Source organism: Danio rerio, chromosome 20 (genome assembly GCF_052040795.2).
Source record: "Danio rerio strain M-AB ecotype USA chromosome 20, GRCz13ab, whole genome shotgun sequence".
Lineage (NCBI taxonomy): Eukaryota > Metazoa > Chordata > Actinopteri > Cypriniformes > Danionidae > Danio > Danio rerio.
The window spans coordinates 3857729-3880000 of NC_141040.1; the positions used below are offsets into that span (position 1 = coordinate 3857729).

Here is a 22272-nt window from a genome sequence, read left to right on the forward strand (position 1 = left end):
AAAATTAAAAACTGCTTTTATTTTAGCCTAAATAAAACAAATACGACTTTTTCCAGAAGAAAAAATATTATCAGATATACTGTGAAAGTTTCTTTGCCCTGTTAAGCATAGTATGAGAAATATAAAAAAAAAAGTAAAAGAAAAACAAATTCAAAGGCTAATAATTCTTAATTCTGAATTGTGTGTGTGTGTGTGTGTGTGTATGTATGTATATATATATATATATATATATATATATATATATATATATATATATATATATATATATATATATATATATATACAGAGAGAGAGAGAGAGATTTTTACAAATAAAAAAACAAACAAACAACAATCACAACAACAACAACAACAACAAAACTCTTCGAAAAATAAATAAATAATAATGAAAATAAATCCCCAAGAGGAATTTTTTTTCTATTTTCATGCCAGCAGATTCTTGCCAGATTTAAGCACCGGAAAAAATAATAATAATTAATAGGAAATGGCTATAAATATTAAATAAGAAACTCTTTTTGTGCATTATGCTAATGGTCTAATCGGATTCAAGGACCTATGCTAAGCTAAGCTAAAAGTGCTTAGATCTGCTGAAGGGATTCAAAAATGGTAAAACTCAATTGTTTAGCTATAGGGGTGTTGGAAAATGAGCCAATTTACAAAAAAAAGAGAAGTAAAGTGGAGCATTTCCATAAGCATAATAGTCATTCTGATAAATTTGTCAGAAACTTTATTATGTTTTCATTTTGCTCAAATATCATACGCATTTTGACTAAAGAGTCTTTCAGTTCAGTTCAGTTTGAGATTATTTGTATAGCACTTTCCACAATGTTATTGCTCCAAAACGAGCTTTACAAACGTGCATGCTATCACATTACAATGAGAATCAAAAGCAGAGAAAGATATTTGTTCAGCAAAACAAGACATGAATACTGATGAGATGTATATGCCTTGGCAACTAGCTGAAATAAAGCACATTCAGTTTTTTTTAGTGATGCCTAATAACCCAAAGAAGAAAAACAACTTCTTTTTTTTTTTCCACTTATTGGCTGGACTGGCGATGCTGATGGGGATAATAGAGTAAAGAAAGCAGGAGAATGGAGATGGAGGCAGTAATTATGGGAGAATTAAACAGAGGAGACTGAGCTTTGGTCAGATTAAAGCTGACTGTGGGAATAGAAGGACAGAGCAAACAAATGCATCTCCATCTTCCAGCTTCATCTGGATATTGGTCTTTCACTTTGTTTATTGTGGCATCTAATAAAGTCTAATAAAGCAAAACCAGACCCATGATTGTTATTATAAGATCTGATCTGATGCATTACTTTAAATAGCTGCTATACATCTGCGACTTTATACAGTATCGGATATTATTGGACTAGGTTGTTATGTTGCTTGGAAACTGTATCAAGCATAGATTCAGGATAATTAAGCCATATTATTTGAGGAACAATGATGGCGAGCTGAAGATCGTGACTGTAGTCAGTCGACATTTTATATTTGGAAAATCTATTTTTTATATTTACAGTTAAAGTCAGAATAATTAGCCCCACTTAGATTTTTTTTTTCTTTTTAAAATATTTCCCAAATGATGTTTGACAGATTCTGGAAATTTTCACAGTATGTCTTATAATATTTTTTCTTCAGGAGAAAGTTGTATTTATTTGTTTTATTTTGGCGAGAATAAAAGCAGATTTAAATTTTTTAAACACCATTATTATTATTAAATTATTAGCCCCTTTAAGCTATATTTTCTTTCGATACTCTACAAAACAAACATTGTTAACATCGTTATACAAAAACTTGCCTAATTACCCTAACCTGCCTAGTTAATTAACCTAGTTAAGCCTTAAATGTCACTTTAAGCTGTATAGAAGTGTCTTGAAAAATATCTAGTCAAATATTATTTACTGTCATCATGGCAAAGATAAAATAAATCAGTTATTAAAACTATTATGTTTAGAAATGTGTTGAAAAAAGAATCTCTCCGTTAAACAGAAATTGGGGAAAAAATAAACAGGGTGGCTAATTAATCAGGGGGCCTAATAATTCTGACTTCAACTGAATATAATGTACTACAGTTCATGTTGTAAAAATGTTGCTAAATATGTGAGTTAAACATAAATAAAGTAATCTCACAATTTCTGCAATATTTGAAGAGTTCAGATGCAAAAACCTCCAGGTGCCATCTCAAATGTTCTTCTAATGTTACCATTTTTCTCAGGCTCCTATGTCTTGATTCAGTAATTTCACTTTTATGTCAAAGATTAGGTTATTTTCGCCACTTTTCACATGAAATAACTGAACATAAACATAAGAGGTTGAGAAAAATGCTCATTGTAGAAGAAAATTCCAGTTGGCGCTTCATATTAGAAATTATGTAATTAAAAAGTTAGGAAACATTTCTGTTTATATTACAATTCATAGTATTAAAAAACCACTAACTAACACTACTTGCTCAATAAACCCATAATTAGTTGCTTAATAGTTAGTAAGGTAGTAGTTGGGTTTAGGTTTTGAGTTGGATGCAGAATAAGATCATAATCTATAATAAACAGTTAATATCTTAATAATAGGCAGGTAATAAGCCAGTTGTTAATAGCATGGATGTGACCTAAACTAAAGTGTTCATTCCTTCATTTGTTTTCTTTTCGGCTTAGTCCCTTTATTAATCTGGGGTTGCCACAGCAGACAATAAATGTTACGTATTTTAGATGTTTAAGTGGGATGCTGTAACATTTAGGTGAGACAATTCAGCTTTATTTGTATAGCGCTTTTACAATGTATATTGTGTCAAAGCAGCTTCACATGAATGGACATATTAACTGGAACAGGGTAGTTCAGTTTTTAGTGTTTAAGTTCAGTTCAGTTTAGCTTAGTTCAGTGTGGTTTAAAATCATTAGTGAGAGTCCCAACACTGAAAATCAAATTTATCGATGCATAGCTCTACCTATCCTGAACCATGCAAGCCAGTGGCGACAGCGAAGAGGGAAAAAAACCTTCATCGATAGGAGAGTAAAGAAAAAAAAACCTTGAAAGACAGGTGTAATGTGTGCGACAGATCAAGGATGAGGAATCAATTCTCTATTTTAGCTTTTTTTACTCAATGGTTGAAACAATATGTAACAATAATAAATAGAAAAAAAAAGAAATTAACAATTATAATTATTATCTTTAAAAAAAAACTGATAATAATTTTAAAGATAAAATTATTATCATTAAACACCATCTCACGGCAATTCGTAATTAGTGGCTAATTCGTATGAATTCGTACAATCTAATTCGTACAATTTAGTACGATTTGCTCATCCCCCAATGACGGTTGGGTTTAGGGGTGGGGTTAGGTGCCACGCCTCCTTTTTAAAATTGTACAATTTCGTATGACTGAACTCATACGAATTTGTATGAATTAGCCACTAAACTGGTAAAACGTAAAATACTTACGTTTCCTTGTGAGATCAGGCTGGCAGAACAGCACATTCGGTGAGCGACTCTTCAAATCAACACGCATGATCGCGTTCATCAAATTTGCTCAAACTAAGCGCTCTAAAGTGTATTGTACAAGCAAGGATTCTGACACAGCAACGTGAAGCAGATGCTTTACAAAAGTTGCAGGTATAAGGGGGAAACACGTCAAACTTAATGACACATTTGAGGGCTTCTGGCACTTTCAAAGAGTTCGTACATGGACACCAATGTTCTGACTTTAAAATGATTTAGACAATACTCTGATTTTGAGTCTAGACTACCATATAAACAGTGATTTTTGATTACCTTAAAAGGACCACAGACATCTGCGTCGCGAAATGCAGAGATTTTTTCTTTCCATTTACGTGCAGTATCAAATTCCATTAAAAGAGCACTCTTCCACCAGTCACCGTGTCAACAAGCTTGAAAGAGAGGTGTAATGTGTGCGACAGATCAAGGATGAGGAATCAATTGTCTATTTTAGCTTTTTTTACTCAATGGTTGAAACAATATGTAACAATAATAAATAGGAAAAAAAAGAAATGAACATTTATAATTATTATCTTTAAACAAAAACTGAGTAAGCCAAATCAAAGAAATCAACAAAACAAAACAATCCTTAAATATAAAGTCTGAACTAGGCGACAAAACCAAATATAAATAAAAACCGAGATCTTCAGTGTACACGACACCCGAACTAAAATATTAAAGCTACAAAACTCAAAATACACAAACTAATCTAACAAAACATCGTAAACAAAACATAGTGTATGAGTGTGAATGCGAGAGTGTATGGCTGTTTCCTAGTGCTGAGTTGCAGTTGAAAGGGCATCCGCTGTGTAAAACATATGCTAGAATAGTTAGCGGTTCATTCCGAGGTGGCGACTTCTGAAATAGAGACTACGCCGAAGGAAAATGAATGTAACAATAGTATACAATATGCAGTATAATTATTTGAAAGAGCACATTCTCATGTTTTGTGTTGTTTTGTGCTTCTGTGTGTCCGCAGGTTCGATTATCAGGAGCTGCTTCATAACTCCAGCTTCTGTCTCGTTCCTCGAGGCCGGAGGCTCGGGTCCTTCCGCTTCCTCGAGGCCCTACAGGTTGGTGACTCTGAAGTTCGCCTGTCTAAAACTCCTGTCACGCCATGACTTCCTCTCATAACAGGTGCTTTTGATAGGCTTGAATGTTTTTTGGTTTGGAGCCCTGAGGTTCCTCCAAGCTGACGTAAGGGTTATTGATATTGACATTCTGTCAACTTTTCAAAAACACCCACAGAAGCTTCTTATATTGAAGAGGAGAGGTGAAGCGAACTATTAATAACTCTCTCTCTTTCTCTTTCGCTCTGTTTAACTCACCCACTCACTCTCTCTGGGTGTGTGTGTGGTTAATCATTAGTTGTGAAAATTGACTTTAGACTTGCATTAAAAATGAAAGGCAATTGTCTCTTATGCCTAGTTCAGACTGCGTGATTTTAGCCCTGATTTTGGCTCGCCGACAGGCTTTGAGAAATCGCAGACAAATGCCTGAAATCACAGGCAAATCGGTGCTCGTGCACGTGAGTGACAATCACACAGTATGAACTATCAAAGACGCGATCTGAGAGAATCGCCGATGAGTCGCCGATGCCTGTGAGATATTTGGCATGCTGAATATCTGGAGCTGTTGGCGATTCAAATCATGCCGTGTGAATTGAGTTTTGACTGAAAATAACATCAGAGATCGCCTACAGCCAATGAGAGAGCGGCATTCACTTGCGTGTGTGTGTTTGTGTGTATGTGTGTATACCTGCTGCAGGCCAGCGAGAGGTTGGGGGAGAAGTTAAAAGTGCTCTTTTTCGGTTGATTTGGACCCACGAAATGGAGGAAAAACTAGTGGAGGTTTGACAGGACTCAGGAGCAACCGTGTCTGTTTGACGTTTCATACAGAAAGAAATTAGTTTATTATCAACGTTGAGGAGAAATGGCTAATTCCCTTTAAACCCAGGTGAGCAAACATGTACATTTTCTACCCCATTAAAAGCTTCTTTCCCATTATGTAGCTAATAACAAAAGATATACGACGTGTTTTTGGCTGTGAGACGTAGTTTGGACGAAGTTGTCGGCGATTCTTCCTATAATAAAGTCATGCAATGTGAAAGTCCCTGTCGCCGATCCATCTTGCAGTGTAAACAAAGCAGCGACGAAACGCTAGCTCAGATAGTCTGTGACACGACTACTTTGAAAATCATGCAGTCTGAACTCGGCATTAGGGGCAATTCAAAGAGAATGTGTTACTTTTCTATTTTTTTTTAACTGTTTTAGAAAACAATATTTGGGGTGAGGCAGTGGCGCAGTAGGTAGTGCTGTCGCCTCACAGCAAGACGGTCGCTGGTTCGAACCTCGGCTCAGTTGGTGTTTCTGTGTGGAGTTTGCATGTTCTCCCTGCCTTCGCGTGGGTTTCCTCTTGGTACTCTGGTTTTCCCCACAGTCCAAAGACATGCGGCACAGGTGAAATGGGTAGGCTAAATTGTCCGTAGTGTATGAGTGAATGTGTGTGTGGATGTTTCCCAGAGATGCGTTGCGGCTGAAAGGGCATCCGCTGCGTAAAAACTTGCTGGATAAGTTGGCGGTTCATTCCGCTGTGGTGACCCCGGATTAATAAAGGGACTAAGCCGACAAGAGAATGAATGAAAAACAATATTTGCTTTTTTTAAATCACGTTTTCCACTGCAACGTAGGGTTGGGTACCGATACTCAGTGCCATTATAGCACTGGTGTCTTTGTAACCGGTATGTACCGGATCAAGTCAGCATATTAATTTCAGTGCCTAATTTCGGTGCCACTGGTGCTGCGACAAGGACGTAATAAAAAGCACATATAAGTACGAGTTGTCACACCATCTCTATACATTTAATTCTAAACAACTTTGAGGAATATGTCAGGCGATGACAGGCGTTTGTTCTTGTTGCTTAGGGAATGGACACACGCAACGCACGCAGTATCAACACAATCTCACGGCAATTCGTAACTTTTTCATTTAGTGGCTAATTCGTATGAATTCGTACAATCTAATTTGTACAATTTAGTACAATTTGCTCATCCCCCAATGACGGTTGGGTTTAGGGGTGGGGTTAGGTGCCACGCCTCCTTTTTAAAATTGTACAATTTCGTACGACTGAACTCATACAAATTCGTACGAATTAGCCACTAAACTGACAAAACGTAAAATACTTACGTTTCCTCGTGAGATCAGGCTGGCAGTACAGCACATTCGGTGAGCGAGAGCAACTCTCTTGAGATCAACACGCATGATCGCGTTCATCAAATTTGCTCAAACTAAGCGCTCTAAAGTGTATTGTACAAGCAAGGATTCTGACACAGCAACGTGAAGCAGATGCTTTACAAAAGTTGCAGGTATAAGGGGGAAACACGTCAAACTTAATGACACATTTGAGGGCTTCTGGCACTTTCAAAGAGTTAGTACATGGACACCAATGCTCTGATTTTAATATGATTTAGACAATACTCTGATTTTGAGCATAGACTACCATGTAAACAGTGATTTTTGATTAGCTTAAAAGGACCACAGACACTTGCCACGCGAAATGCAGAGGTTTTTTCTTTCCATTTAACGTGCAGTATCAAGTTCCATTAAAAGAGCACTCTTCCACCAGTCACCGTGTCAACAAGCTTGGCCCCGCCTCTGGCCCCCATAAATCTGGACACGTATTTTTGTGTCAAAACGCCACAGGGAAGCGAGATCAGCCATCGGTGGCAAACTACGGAGATATGACTGAGGCCTCTCTCTGTGCGCTCTAGGTGTCACGTGCACTCGCTCCCTCTGTCAGTGACGGTGCTGCGCGCATTAGCCTAGTTCCCCGCATTCATCAGACGTTGACGCCCAAATTGAGTAATAACGTTAGGAAATGCAGTCTTGAATTTACAATCATTCGGCAAGTACCGGAGAACAGATGAAACACATTGATCAAATGTAGTCATGCTCATGTAAGTCATATTCAACTGGTTTAGTTTTCAGATTAAGACAAATCATTAGATTACTGATAACCATGTAAACATAGTCACAAGCCCCAACCCTTTTGACGGCCTTTCCCCAGGTTAATAGTAGGCTAATGTAATTTCATAATGCAAATCTTAAAGTCAAGCTAACCAACAAATGATCAAAGGAAATATATTAATGTAGTCAAATATATAAAATATGAATTGATGTTTACTTTAAACTTTAATTATATTGTTCTATTAAAATATTTTTTAAGATTTTATCAAATAAAAGATTTTTCTAAAGTCATCCACCATAATTTTGGGGCTCAAAAGTATTGGTTCAGGCACCGTTTTGGCACTGGTACCATTTTAAAAGTATCGATTTAGCACCGGTATCGACATAACCCCAAACGATACCCAACCCCACTGCAATGGCAGTTAAAGAGCATTTTTAAATTGCTGCACTTGTCGCCAAGGAGGACATCGGAGCCCAAAAACACAGCAGCCCAACTCAGCCTAAACAGGTTAAATTGGATTTTTGTGTAGGAAAAGGTGAAGGTAACTTCTGGAGGGAAATCTGAAGAGAAGTATAGCTGTTTACGGGGTCATTCACATATACTCGCACAAGTTCGTTATTTCCAAAGGTGGCGCACACAGGTCCGGTTCTTGCCATCCACAGAAGGGTGGGCTGATAGAAATACAATTTTTCAGGGATGGGGTTAGGAGATGGAATAGTAAAAATATTGATTTAATGATGTTCTTGCTTGGTGTTGCATATTATATAAAGACAATATAAGCACAGATGCTTGTGCCATATATATGGTTTAATGAGGAGTTATTTTTAAATCCAGTCAGCATTCAGAATGGATAATTACTGGGCTAATAAGTCCACAAATTCAAGCAATATTATATGAAGTTTGTGTAAAAAAAAATTATATATATATATATATATATATATATATATATATATATATATATATATATATATATATATATATATATATATATATGTGTATATATATTTATATATATATATATATATATATATATATATATATATATATATATATATATATATATATATATATATATGTATGTATCTATATATATATATATAGATATATATATATGTATATATATATATATATATATATATATATATATATATATATATATATATATATGTGTATGTATATATATATATATATATATATATATATATATATATATATATATATATATATATATATATATATATATATATATATATATATATATTCAGGGAATATTTTAAAGAGATAAATTGATTATACCTGTATCCACAGAGTCTTCTGTGTGAAAATAAACATTTACTGAATGTCAGTGGCAGTATACCTGTTCTACATAATAGTGAATATGCAAAAGGGAATCTGATAATAACACGTTTGATTTGAAAATAGTCTATATATGTGTAGTCAATAACATAGTGCATCATTTCATAATTTCATTTTAAAAACCTTCAGAATTATGCATAGTTGTATTCTGATGTCACCACTGTCTTTTGCATTGATGACAATGGCCCCTCCTCAAAAGCCTTTGATTTAAATGACTTAAACTTATGACTTATTTCTTAAATGATGTTTAACAGACCAAGGACATTTTCATAGTATTTTTCTGCTGGAGAAAGTCTTATTTGTTTTATTTTGGCTACAATAAAAGCAGTTTTTAATAAAAAAACACACAAAAAAAAACATTTTAAGGTCAAATTTATTATTAACAGATTAGTTTTTCTGATAGTCTACAGAACAAACCATTGTTATCCTGCGCCACGGCGTCGCCATTGCCAAAAATATTCATTAATTTATTCATTCATTCATTTTCTTGTCGGCTTAGTCTCTTTATTAATCCAGGGTCGCCACAGTGGAATGAACCGCCAACTTATCCAGCAAGCTATTACACAGCGGATGCCCTTCCAGCTGCAACCCATCACTGGGAAACATCCACACACACTCATTCACTACGGACAATTTAGCCTACCCGATTCACCTGTGCTGCATGTCTTTGGACTGTGGGGGAAACTGGAGCACCCGGAGAAAACCCACGCGAACCCGGGGAGAACATGCAAACTCCACACAGAAACGCCAACTGACTCAGCCGAGGCTCGAACCAGCGACCTTCTTGCTGTGAGGCGACAGCACTACCTACTGTGCCATCGTGTCGCCATTGCCAAAAATATATACCTGCAAAATACAGTAAGATAGTATGTTCACATATCATCATATATGTGATGTGCTAGGGAGTGTAGCTACATATTTCAGTATTTGTAGCGGAAAACTATTTGAAATTGACAAAGATCAAACCATAACGTTCCGATTCAGAGTTCAAAAGCTGCATGAAATCAGAATATATTTATTAGAAGGAAAATAAAAAGTCCAATTGCTGCCGGCAATCTCAGTCCCATCTTTAGCCTGCCAGAAGTGATATTTGTCAGTCAGATATGGGAGGTAAACACGGACCGTTTGAATTTCCTCCGTATTTTCTGCGTGTCTCCAGTAGTTGTGTGGCTCTGATGGGAGCACTTTGAAAAGCGACATCAAAAGGCTTTTAGATGCGGCTGCTGCGCGTGGACTCTGTGGGCCAGTTCTTCTGTTGTCAACCATCTCCATTAAAAAAAAATAAATAAAAATGTCTGTGTGCGGAAGGTCATGTGGGATTACCAAAGCTTTGGCACAAACCTCCTGAAGTCTTCCAAATGACTGTCACCTTTGAATGCTGGATGGTCAGATGAAGTCTGGAGTTTATAAACCATCTGCACCCGCAGACTCAGTCTACAAACTGCCTTCATGATGACCAGCTGACCCTTCGCAAGACTTTGATATGTCATTGGCAGCCTTGACTCTCCCACTGAGAAAAAACCCCAGAGGAAGCAGAGACAAAGTCATGCAGTAAGCATTTGAATAATACACTAGCAGGATACCAGTACGGTTAGTAGTAACACTTTACTTGACACCTTTATAATCATGACTGTCATTAATTAAACTTTTCAATTTGTGTCAAATTGAGTTTCAAATTGCGTCAAAGCAGCTTAACGTAGACATTCTAGTATATTTAAATTGAATTTTAATGTTGAATTTCAGTTTAGTTCAGTACAGTGCATCACCACTTCAGTTTGTTCCCTTTGCTGCCATTCTTACCGATGTGGCGGCGGTAGTTGGTGCGCCAGCAGCTTTTAACCACTGGGTGGCGCTTTAACCACAGATTTTCAGCTTTGCCTTTTCACAATACTAGATAGACGGTTCTGTATGTGTACCTTATGTGTTCAATTAAAATATTAATTAGTTTGTTTTAGTTTTCTTAGTAATAAACATGCTTTTATTTAATATCTAATTAATATCTAATATCTATTTAATATTGTATTGAATATCTTTTATTTTAATATCTATCCTGTGTTTAATACTATATCTAGATATGTTTATGCACAAATAATAGCCTAATGTTCCCTAAAGATGGGTTGCAGCTGAAAGAGAATTCGCTACGTAAAACATGTGCTGGATAAGTTGGCGGTTCATTCCGCTTTGGCGAGCCTGGATTAATAAAGGGACTAAGATGAAAATAAAAAGAATGAATGAACGATAGCCTAATGTAAAGTATAAAGCAAATCTTCAGTAGGGGCAACACAGTGGCGGCAAGAAGGTCGCTGGTTCGATCCTCGGCTCAGTTGGCGTTTCTGTGTGGAGTTTGCATGTTCTCCCTGCGTTTGCGTAGGTTTCCTCCGGGTGCTCCGGTTTCCCCCACAGTCCAAAGACATGCGGTACAGGTGAATTGAGTAGGCTAAATTGTCCGTAGTGTATGAGTGTGTGTGTGTATGTGTGGATGTTTCCCAGAGATGGGTTGCGGCTGGAAGGGCATCCGCTGCGTAAAAACTTGCTGGATAAGTTGGCGGTTCATTCTGCTGTGGCGACCCCAGATTAATAAAGGGACTAAGCCGACAAGAAAATGAATAAATCTTCAGTAGGCCATTTGTAACCGAAAAACGTAAGCCTTTGGCCTTTGAAATTCAATAACAAAAATATCAGTATTCACACAGGTGTATAATGCCTAGTTCAGACTGCGTGATTTTAGCCCCGATTTTGGCTCGCCGACAGGTTTTGAGAAATCGCCGACAAATGCCTGAAATCACAGGCAAATCGGTGCTCGTGCACGTGAGTGACAATCACACAGTATGAACTATCAAAGACGCCATCTGAGAGAATCGCCGATGAGTCGCCGATGCCTGCGAGATATTTGGCGTGCTGAATATCTGGAGCTGTCGGCGATTCAAATCATACCGTGTGAATTGATTTTGACTGAAAATAACATTGGCGATCGCCTGCAGCCAATGAGAGAGCGGCATTCACTTGTGTGTGCGTGTGTGTATACCTGCTGCAGGCTAGCGGGAGGCTGGGGGAGAAGGTAAAAGCGCTCTTTTTCGGTTTATTTGGACCCACGAAATGGAGGAAAAACTAGTGAAGGTTTGACAGGACTCAGGAGCAACCGTGTCTGTTTGACGTTTTATACAGAAAGAAATTAGTTTATTATCAACGTTGAGGAGAAATGGCTAATTCCCTTTAACCCAGGTGAGCAAACATGTACATGTTCTACCCCATTAAAGGCTTCTTTCTCATTATGTAGTTAATAACAAAAGATATACGACGTGTTTTTGGCTGTGAGACGTAGTTTGGACGAAGTTGTCGGCGATTCTCCCTATAGTAAAGTCATGCAATGTGAATGTCCCTGTCGCCGATCCATCTTGCAGTGTAAACAAAGCAGCGACGAAACGCTAGCCCAGATAGCCATGCAGTGTGAAAACATCTGTGACACGACTAGTTTGAAAATCATGCAGTCTGAACTCGGCATAAGGGGAAAATTAATATAGGCTATTACAATTTACTACTTGCATGTTATTTGTCATGCTCTATCAATTATGGTGAGGGTTGCTTCAAAGCGAATCAGTGCGACTCTGTCTTTTTTGTACAGGTTTTGCACAAAAACCTGCACAAAAAATTTGATTACAAAATTGTCCAGTTTTGGTCAGCTAGGGCAGTGGTCCTCAACCTTTTTTTTACCACGCACCGGTCAATGCTTGACAATTTTACTGCGGGGGGTTGGGGGTGTTTGCTAGGTTGCTATGCGACTGTCACTCTCTGATACAAGTTTTATTTATGGAGAAAAGTACAAAGCACTGCAGTGTTTGTGTGTTCTGTGTTTGTCAGAGAAAATTTGTCTTATCGAAATGTGAATATTCCATACAAGCCGAAGCTGATCGGTTAATTCTTGTCACGTGACTCTCGGTGCGCTCGCGGCCTGGTGTTTATTGGTGCATCACGCCGCAATCTCCATCAGTTGATCTTCTTGCACAGCCATGGTGGATTCACCTGATTTGTTGACAAGTGGGTTGCGGATCTATTCCTTGGCAGTTCACGGGTCGTTTACTGGGCCTTTTTCCCTTAACAAAGAAACGTTCTTAAAACGTCTGTTTCTTTAAAAAAAAAAGACTTTTCAAAATAAAAGATCGTTTAGACTTTTTGTTTGGTTGAGGACCACTGAGCTATGGGATAAAATTAACTAAGGCACCATGATCATTCTTCTAATTGTCCATTAGGTAAGGGGGCGGGGCCTAGAGCCATGGGAATGGAATGGGGCCGCCGCGTAAGTGGATACACCTGTGGTGCGCACCGGCTTCAAATCCCACAGAAGGAGCTCTGGACTATAAGAGGAGGAACGATGGCAGAGGAAACCGAGAGAGGACTAGGCCCGGAAATATTGTCTTACTTTTGTTTTCAGTTTGAAGGCAGTCTCTCCGTGAGGAGCTATCGTCCGTTTGTTTTGGTTTCTCCGTGAGGAACTGCCGTCCCTGTTATTAATAAATATTTAAAAACTTCGTCGGCAACTGTAATGAAGTTTACGGCCCTTGAGCCACCGGGAAGAATGAGGCGGAGAACTGACAAAGTTTTAAAAGATTGTTATTTTTACTTTTCCTTGAGTAAACATTTCCGCAAGTACTTTTACTTTTACTTGAGTATAGATTTTGGATACTCTACCCACCTCTGTAAATATGCCAGTGCTGTAAAAAATGAGTTCACGTTCATTTCTTGATAATGATAATTACCATATGGCAGTACATCATGTACTTATTTTTAATCATCTTCAGGTTTAATCATGTTATTGTTAACCTTGTATCCAGCATAGAAAAAGTGGGAGCAATTAAAATTATTCACAGCCCCACTCACAAGTTTATTCAACAATGCTATTAGCTTATTATTGTCTGCATTAGAGCAGTGTACTACAAATGTATGGCATATTAAAGCACAATAGCAATAAAAAACAAACAGCTTTTCTGTATCATCATAATGCTTTTGCTTGTCCTGTTACTTAGAAACAGTATTTTTGAGTTGGATCAAAGGCATGTTATTGCTCCAGAGGTGTCATTATGGCATTGCTGATGCTAGTGCTTAACATCAGAAAAAAAATACAGCTTCTCATCTTCTGTGCTGCATATTGACTTTTTTTGAAAGTGTTTTTGTGCATTTCTGTTTTTCTGGATCAAGCTTTTCAATGTTGAGCATCAGAAATTATTTTCCTTTACCAAAAAATGTACAATAAACACAGACGTCCTTGTCCTTCATGTGACACTTTTTTCTATCTTTTAAAAGTTGTGAAGGGAAAAACTTTCTTTCAAATAAAAGATGTACCATAACAACATTCTCAGATGACAAAATAAGAAAAAAGTACAGTACAGAAGTGTGTAGAACTGAAACTGATCACTAACATAGAATATATAGAGTTGAAGTCAAAATTAATACCCCCCCCATCTCCCGAATTATTAATTTTTCCCCCAATTTCCGTTAAACAAATTTTTTTCAACACATTTCTAAACATAATAGTTTTAATAACTCATTTCTAATAACTGATTTGTTTTATCTTTGCCATGATGACAGTAAACAATATTTGACTAGATATTTTTGAAGACACTTCTATACAGCAGGGTCACCAAACGTGTTCCTGGAGGGCCGGTGTCCTGCAGATTTTAGCTCCAATCCTAATCAAACACATCTGAACAAGCTAATCAAGGTCTTACTAGGTATACTTGAAACACCCTGGCAGGTGTGTTGAGGCAAGTTGGAGCTTGCAGGTTAGGGTAATATATATATATATATATATATATATATATATATATATATATATATATATATATATATATATATATATAATATATATATATAAAGCTTATAGGGGCTAATAAGTTTGACCTTAATATGGCTTTAAAAAAATTAAATAATGCTTTTATTCTAGCCGAAATAAAAAAAAAGACTTTCTCCAGAAGAAAAAATATTGTCAGACATACTGTGAAAACTTCGTTGCTCTGTTAAACATCATTTGGGAAATATTTAAAAAAAAAAGAAAAAGAAAGTTCAATGGGGGGCTAACTGTTCTGACTTCAAATATATATATATATTAAATAATATATATAATTAAAAAAATTAACTAGTTAATTGCATTTGTTTTTTAATTAATCGCCATTAATCACATTTAAAAGACTGAAACTTGTCATTTTGGCTATTCTAATGTAAAATTAATGTAAACACAAGACAAAAATTATTTATATTCAAAATATAATTCATTATTAGAATTTTTGTTTAACTTGTAAGACAGATTTCTTCATGTAAACAACAAACCCACAATCAACCATCAAGAACCTGGCTTGACAGCCATATTTATTACAGAAATAAAAACACAGGCATGTTAATGCCATTTGAATCTCAAACCAATTAATGCCAATAAAGAAAACATTGGTTTCCATGTTGGATTCTAAGTGGACTGCAAAAAAAGCCAAAAATAGACATTACAAATATGAAAAATTATAATAATAATGAAGTATTGAATACAAAAAATTGTACTCATTGTAAAGTTGTGTTGCTGTGAGTTGAGAACAAATAGAAAAGTGGAAACACTAAAACACACAGAAAGAGAGACAGACACACACACACTCAACGCGTGAAGGACAGGGCAGCCGGAGCGACTCCCTTCAGATTCAACACGCATGATCGCGTTCATCAAATTTGCTTAAACTAAGCGTTCTAAAGTATGGATGTGTTTCACAAAGATTCTGAGACAACAACGCGAAGCAGAAACTTGCGTTCAAGGGGGAAACACATCAAACTTAATGACACATTTGAGGGCGCATGTTAAAAGGCAGAGGAATGCGCTGTCTTAGACAGCTCGCAACATCATCTGGCACTTTCTAAGTACATTTACATGGACACCAATACTCTGATTTTAATATGATTAAGATAATACTCTTATTAAGAGTCGACCATGTAAGCGGCGATTTCTGACTACCTTAAAGGACCACCGAGTCATGAAATGCGGAGGTTGTTTCTTTCTATTCGCCATAGGGTATCAAACTTCTTTAAAACAAAAGTCGAAAGTTAAAAATGAAACACCCGAAATTGCATGAAACTCTGGAGAGCCTGGTGATGCGACAATAATTGTTTTATACTGAAACTCGCCTTCAAAAAGTGCTTATCCATATTTTTTGCATGTAAACACACGTCGACCACAACAGAAAAAAAAAAAAAAAAAACTGCATTAATTGCGTTATTTTTTTTACTCGTTAAATATTTCAAATTAATGCGTTAACACACTAATTTTTAAAGCAATAATATATAAATACATAATGATTTGATCAGCTTCAGCAAAAAAATCCAGCTAATCAAATCATTATAAAATACACTTAAGTCGATCTCTCTCTTTTGTTTGCTGTAGTGCTGTATTTACACCATAATAATCTGGTGGTGTTTGCTAAGTCTTGTCAAAAAAAGACAAAAAAGAAAACGTTCAAATAGACTCTTAAAAATTCCCAAAATGTACAAATATAGTCACGACTGGCAAACGTGACAGAAACAGGTTCGCATAGAAAATGACATTGTTTCAAGGTGTCAGTGTACATTTTGACAACAGTTTATCGATTGAAATGAACACTGTGAAAGTGTTGTACAGTTGTTGGTGGCGGTTGTGTAGAGAACTGAGGATTTGATATGGCTGTGTGTATGTGTGTGTGTGTGCGTGTGTGTGTGTTTTGCAGGCGGCCTGTATTCCTGTGCTGCTGAGTAATGGATGGGAGCTGCCCTTTTCAGAGGTCATTGACTGGAGTAAAGCTGCCATCATTGGAGATGAGCGATTATTGCTGCAGGTACACACACACTCATTGCACCACCAGTGCACAATCCCCTCAAGACCTTCAACAAATGCATGACCATAGCCATCTTCATAATACTGTGATCATATAATGAGGCCACAATACCATACAACTTTAGATGTTTACCTTCCTCATAATTCCTCTTAAGAGCAGACTGAAAATTTTGCTTTGTTCCCCATTTTTCTGAAGTGACCACTGGTGCTTTGGGAGGCTTAATTAAATGCTGCTGGAATTCTCTTGAGACAAATATAAAGTCATTAATCCCTGGATGTTTTAAGACTCTTAAGTGTTATTAAAAAAGAGCTTTCCCTGAGATCATAATTAATCAGGCCAATTCCCTATTGCCCCGAAATAAAGAAGAAATTATTAAATCTTCACATTTTGCATGGCACAATTAATTAAGTCTCTTCTGACTTAATATCTGACTTTTAATTTGTTGCCTTTAGCACAAGGAAGCAATAATGAATGACATTTTTAGATTTGCACACATGCACGCAATTCGCCAACTACTGTACTGTTTTATTACCGAATTGGAGGAATAGTTCACCAAAAAATTTACATTTGCAACACAGGCTCATTGGAGATATATTCTTAATACTATAGAACCGCCATGGGGTCAATTTTACCCATAACTGTTTTTCAAATGTACATAACAGACCTTCAATAAAATGTAAAGTCCACCTAGTTGGCCCAATGGAGGTGTCCGCTGGTGGATGAAGGTTCACTGCCTGTTTGGTCTTTCCAGTGCATATTGTTGATTTACTTCAAATTTAACTCATATCTGACTCGAATTTAAATATGAGTAGATGTATCTAGCTCTACCACAAAGAGTCGGGCAGAGCTGGTACAGATGTATCTAGATGTGTCTAGGTGTATCTAGAGTTACCACAAAGAGTCGGGCAGAGCTGGTACAGATGAATCTAGATGTGTCTAGGTGTATCTAGAGTTACCACAAAGAGTCAGGCAGAGCTGGTAAAGACGTATCTAGATGTGTCTAGGTGTATCTAGAGTTACCAGAAAGAGTCGGGCAGAGCTGGTGTAGATGTATGTAGATGTGTTTTGGTGTATCTAGAGTTACCACAAAGAGTCAGGCAGAGCTGGTAAAGACGTATCTAGATGTGTCTAGGTGTATCTAGAGTTACCAGAAAGAGTCGGGCAGAGCTGGTGTAGATGTATCTAGATGTGTTTTGGTGTATCTAGAGTTACCACAAAGAGTCAGGCAGAGCTGGTACAGATGTATCTAGATGTGTCTAGGTGTATCTAGAGTTACCAGAAAGAGTCGGGCAGAGCTGGTACAGATGTATCTAGATGTGTTTAGGTGTATCTAGAGTTACCACAAAGAGTCAGGCAGAGCTGGTACAGATGTATCTAGATGTGTCTAGGTGTATCTAGAGTTACCATAAAGAATCAGGCAGAGCTGGTACAGATGTATCTAGGTGTATCTAGAGTTACTACAAAGAGCCGGGCAGAGCTGGTACAGATGAATCTAGATGTGTCTAGGTGTATCTAGAGTTACCACAGAGTCAAGCACAGCTGGTACAGATGAATCTAGATGTGTCTAGGTGTATCTAGAGTTACCACAAAGAGTCAGGCAGAGCTGGTACAGATGAATCTAGATGTGTCTAGATGTATCTAGAGTTACCACAAAGAGTCAGGCAGAGCTGGTACAGATGTATCTAGATGTGTCTAGGTGTATCTAGAGTTACCACAAAGAGTCAGGCAGAGCTGGTACAGATGAATCTAGATGTATCTAGATGTATCTAGTTACCACAAAGAGTCGGGCAGAGCTGGTACAGATGTATCTAGATGTGTCTAGGTGTATCTAGAGTTACCACAAAGAGTCAGGCAGAGCTGGTACAGATGTATCTAGATGTGTCTAGGTGTATCTAGAGTTACCACAAAGAGTCGGGCAGAGCTGGTACAGATGAATCTAGATGTGTCTAAGTGTATCTAGAGTTACCACAGAGTCAGGCAGAGCTGGTACAGATTAATCTAGATGTGTCTAGGTGTATCTAGAGTTACCAGAAAGAGTCGGGCAGAGCTGGTACAGATGTATCTAGATGTGTCTAGGTGTATCTAGAGTTACCACAAAGAGTCGGGCAGAGCTGGTACAGATGTATCTAGATGTGTCTAGATGTATCTAGAGTTACCACAAAGAGTCAGGCAGAGCTGGTACAGTTGAATCTAGATGTGTCTAGGTGTATCTAGAGTTACCACAAAGAGTCGGGCAGAGCTGGTACAGATAAATCTAGATGTGTCTAGCTGATCTAGCGTTACCACAAAGAGTCGGGCAAAGCTGATACAGATAAATCTAGACTTGTCTAGGTGTATATAGAGTTACCACAAAGAGTCGGGAAGAGCTGGTACAGATGCGTCTAGGTGTATCTAGAGTTACCACAAAGAGTCGGGCAGAGCTGGTACAGATGTGTCTAGATGTGTCTAGATGTATCTAGAGTTACCACAAAGAGTCAGGCAGAGCTGGTACAGATGAATCTAGATGTGTCTAGGTGTATCTAGAGTTACCACAAAGAGTCGGGCAGAGCTGGTACAGATAAATCTAGATGTGTCTAGCTGATCTAGCGTTACCACAAAGAGTCGACCAGAGCTGGTACAGATGAATCTAGATGTGTCTAGGTGTATCTAGAGTTACCACAAAGAGTCGGGCAGAGCTGGTACAGATGAATCTAGATGTAGATGAAGGAAGGTAGATCTACAAGAACAGGATCAGGCACTCCTCATCTATATGTATCTAGATCTAATACAAATAGTCGAACAGAGCTGGTACAGATGGATCTTGATGCATCAAGTTCCACCACAAAGATGAGCTGGTACCGAAATATCTAGATGTATCTTCTACCCCAGTTGAGCAGGGCTTGTACAGATGTGTGTTGATGCATATAGATCTACCACAAAGAGTCGAGCAGAGCTGGTACAGATGGATCTAGATGGATCTAGGTCTACCACAAAGAGTTAAGCAGAGCTGGTACAGATGCATCTAGATGGATCTAGATCTACCACAAAAGTTGAATAGAGTTGGTACAGATGTAACTAGATCTACCACAAAGTCAAGCAGAGCTGGTACAGATGTATCTAGATGTAGATGAAGGAAGGTAGACCTACAGAAACAGGATTAGGCACTCCTGATCTAGATGTATCCATGTCTAATACAAAGAGTCGAACAGAGCTGGTACAGATGGATCTAGATGGATATAGTTCTACCACAAAGTCAAGCTGGTACCGTAGTATCTAGATGTATCTTGACCCCAAAGAGTTGAGCAGGGCTGCTACAGATGTATGTTGATGTATATAGATCTACCACAAAGAGTCGAACAGAGTTGTTACAAAAGTGTCTAGATGTATCTAGGTCTACCACAAAGAGTTGAGCTGAGATGGTACAGATGTATCTAGATGTAGATGAAGGAAGTTAGATCTACAAAAACAGGATCAGGCACTCCTGATCTAGATGTATCTAGATCTAATACAAAGAGTCGAACAGAGCTGGTACAGATGGGTCTAGATGGATCTAGTTCTACCACAAAGTCGAGCTGGTACCAAAGTATCTAGATATATCTTGACCCCAAAGAGTTGAGCAAGGCTGCTACAGATGTATGGTAATGAATATAGATCTACCACAAAGAGTCAAACAGAGTTGTTACAGAAGTGTCTAGATGTATCTAGGTCTACCACAAAGAGTCGAGTAGAGTTGGATTAAGTGTGGGTTAATAAAGAGTAAGGGATGGTAACAGTGTAATTACAAATGTAATTACATGCACATATTTAATCAATGATAAAACTACTATAGCCAACTACTATACGTGGGAATATAAAGTAATCACATGATTTTTTTTCAATTTTTTCAATTTTTTTTGTTGTTCTATATGTATTTCACGTGTGTTCCAAAAAAAATCCAAATCCAATCAAAAGAGTGTGGAAAACTCACTCCAGGGTTTGTCACTATTCAGAGCCACTAAAGCATGCTTGACTATGCAAACGCACAGTACAGTACATCTGAAAGCAGATCTCGCTCTGCCTCTCTTTCAGGTTCCATCTATCACCAGGTCTGTGGGCTCTGACAGGATCCTGGCACTGCGGCAGCAGACACAGTTCCTGTGGGACGCCTACTTCTCTTCCGTCACCAAGATAGTCTTAACCACGTTAGAGGTTAGTCCTCAGTTCCAGCAGAATGAGATGTGAGGCGTCCAAATGAGTCAGACTGGGGGAAATGTGTGAACGAGGGACTGCCAGCTGGTTGATGGCACTTAAACAGTGTTTTTCACTTAAAGGACAAAAATAACAATTCTATCATCATTTACTCACTCTAATGTCTAGAGGCTCTGTGAATTATGTGGAAAATGTGGACAGAATCAATGCTGAACAGGAATTTTACTGTATGATGTTAAGAAATATGGCTTTCATCTATAATTGATAATTTGAGGTTGATTATTATACAAAAAAGGGTGCTGAAAATGACTTTTGCTGCTTTTTCAAATTACTTATTTAAAATAGGTTTATGTTTATAAAACTATTAAGTTAGTTTGTAAAACTTAATTGATTTGTGTTGGAACAATATAAATAAATTGTGTGGAACCCAGTATTTTTACAGTGTATTCCTCCCAATGCAATTCAGCTAAGTTAACTTAATGTTTTATTTTTACAATTTTAAGTGGATTGAACATTAAACTATTCAGATGTCGTTTTTAAAGCAGAAAAGGCTGCATGGTGCGCAGTAGGTAGTGCTGTCGCCTCACAGCAAGAAGGTCGCTGATTCTCCCCGCATTCGCGTGGGTTTACTCCGGGTGCTCCGATTTGCCCCACAGTCCAAAGACATGTGGTACAAGTGAATTGGGTTGGCTATTCAGGGCTAGGTGTGTATGGGTCTTACGAGAACCAGCGATCGCTCTCCGGAGATCGCTGGTTTCCACTAGACCATGGACTACACTTCCGCCTTCCTCTGGACTACATATGCATACATGCACTTCTCCCATACACTCACGCCTGCTCACTCATCTAGACGGATTACACTCGCATCACATGAGGACTTTCAGAGACTGATTAGACACCCTTCATAAGCCACTCATTCACTCATCCAGTTTGCCGAGTCTTGTTTGCTTTCAAGTGACATTACAACGCGTTTCTCCTTGTCTTGTTTTCTCCGTGTCTCGATCCTAGCCTAGTATACCCTTGTTATCCTGTTTAGCCGCCTGCCTTATGACCTATTGCCTGAATATTGAACACGACTCTGTATTTGCCCAAATATACCTGTTAATACCTGATTCGACCATTGCTTGCGTGACGACATTGACTAAACCTGCATATTGGATCTTACCTCCTGTTGTGTGTGTCAGCCCTGGCGTTACAATGGGTTTTCCAGGGATGGGTTGCGGCTGGAAGAGCATCCGCTGAATAAAACATATGCTGAGGAAGCTGGCGGTGGATTCCGCTGTGGTGACCCCAGATTAATAAAGGGACTGAGCCGAAAAGAAATGAATGAATGAATAGTAATGATAGTATACAAATAATAACACAAAGTAAAGTATAATATCAATAAGAAAAATAACAAAAAAATATATATGCATATATTACAATAATAATAATAATAATATGATAATAA

General features: G+C 37.7%; 1 protein-coding gene across 1 annotated transcript in view; it reads left to right on the plus strand.

The window, feature by feature from the left end:
• Positions 1-22272, plus strand: part of LOC101885478 (exostosin-1) — a 440935-nt gene that overhangs the window by 357890 nt on the left and 60773 nt on the right. The window contains exons 3-5 of the mRNA XM_087297961.1: positions 4474-4567; positions 16548-16655; positions 20703-20822. Coding sequence (XP_087154087.1) covers positions 4474-4567; positions 16548-16655; positions 20703-20822 — 322 coding nt within the window. The remainder of the gene's footprint in view (positions 1-4473; positions 4568-16547; positions 16656-20702; positions 20823-22272) is intronic.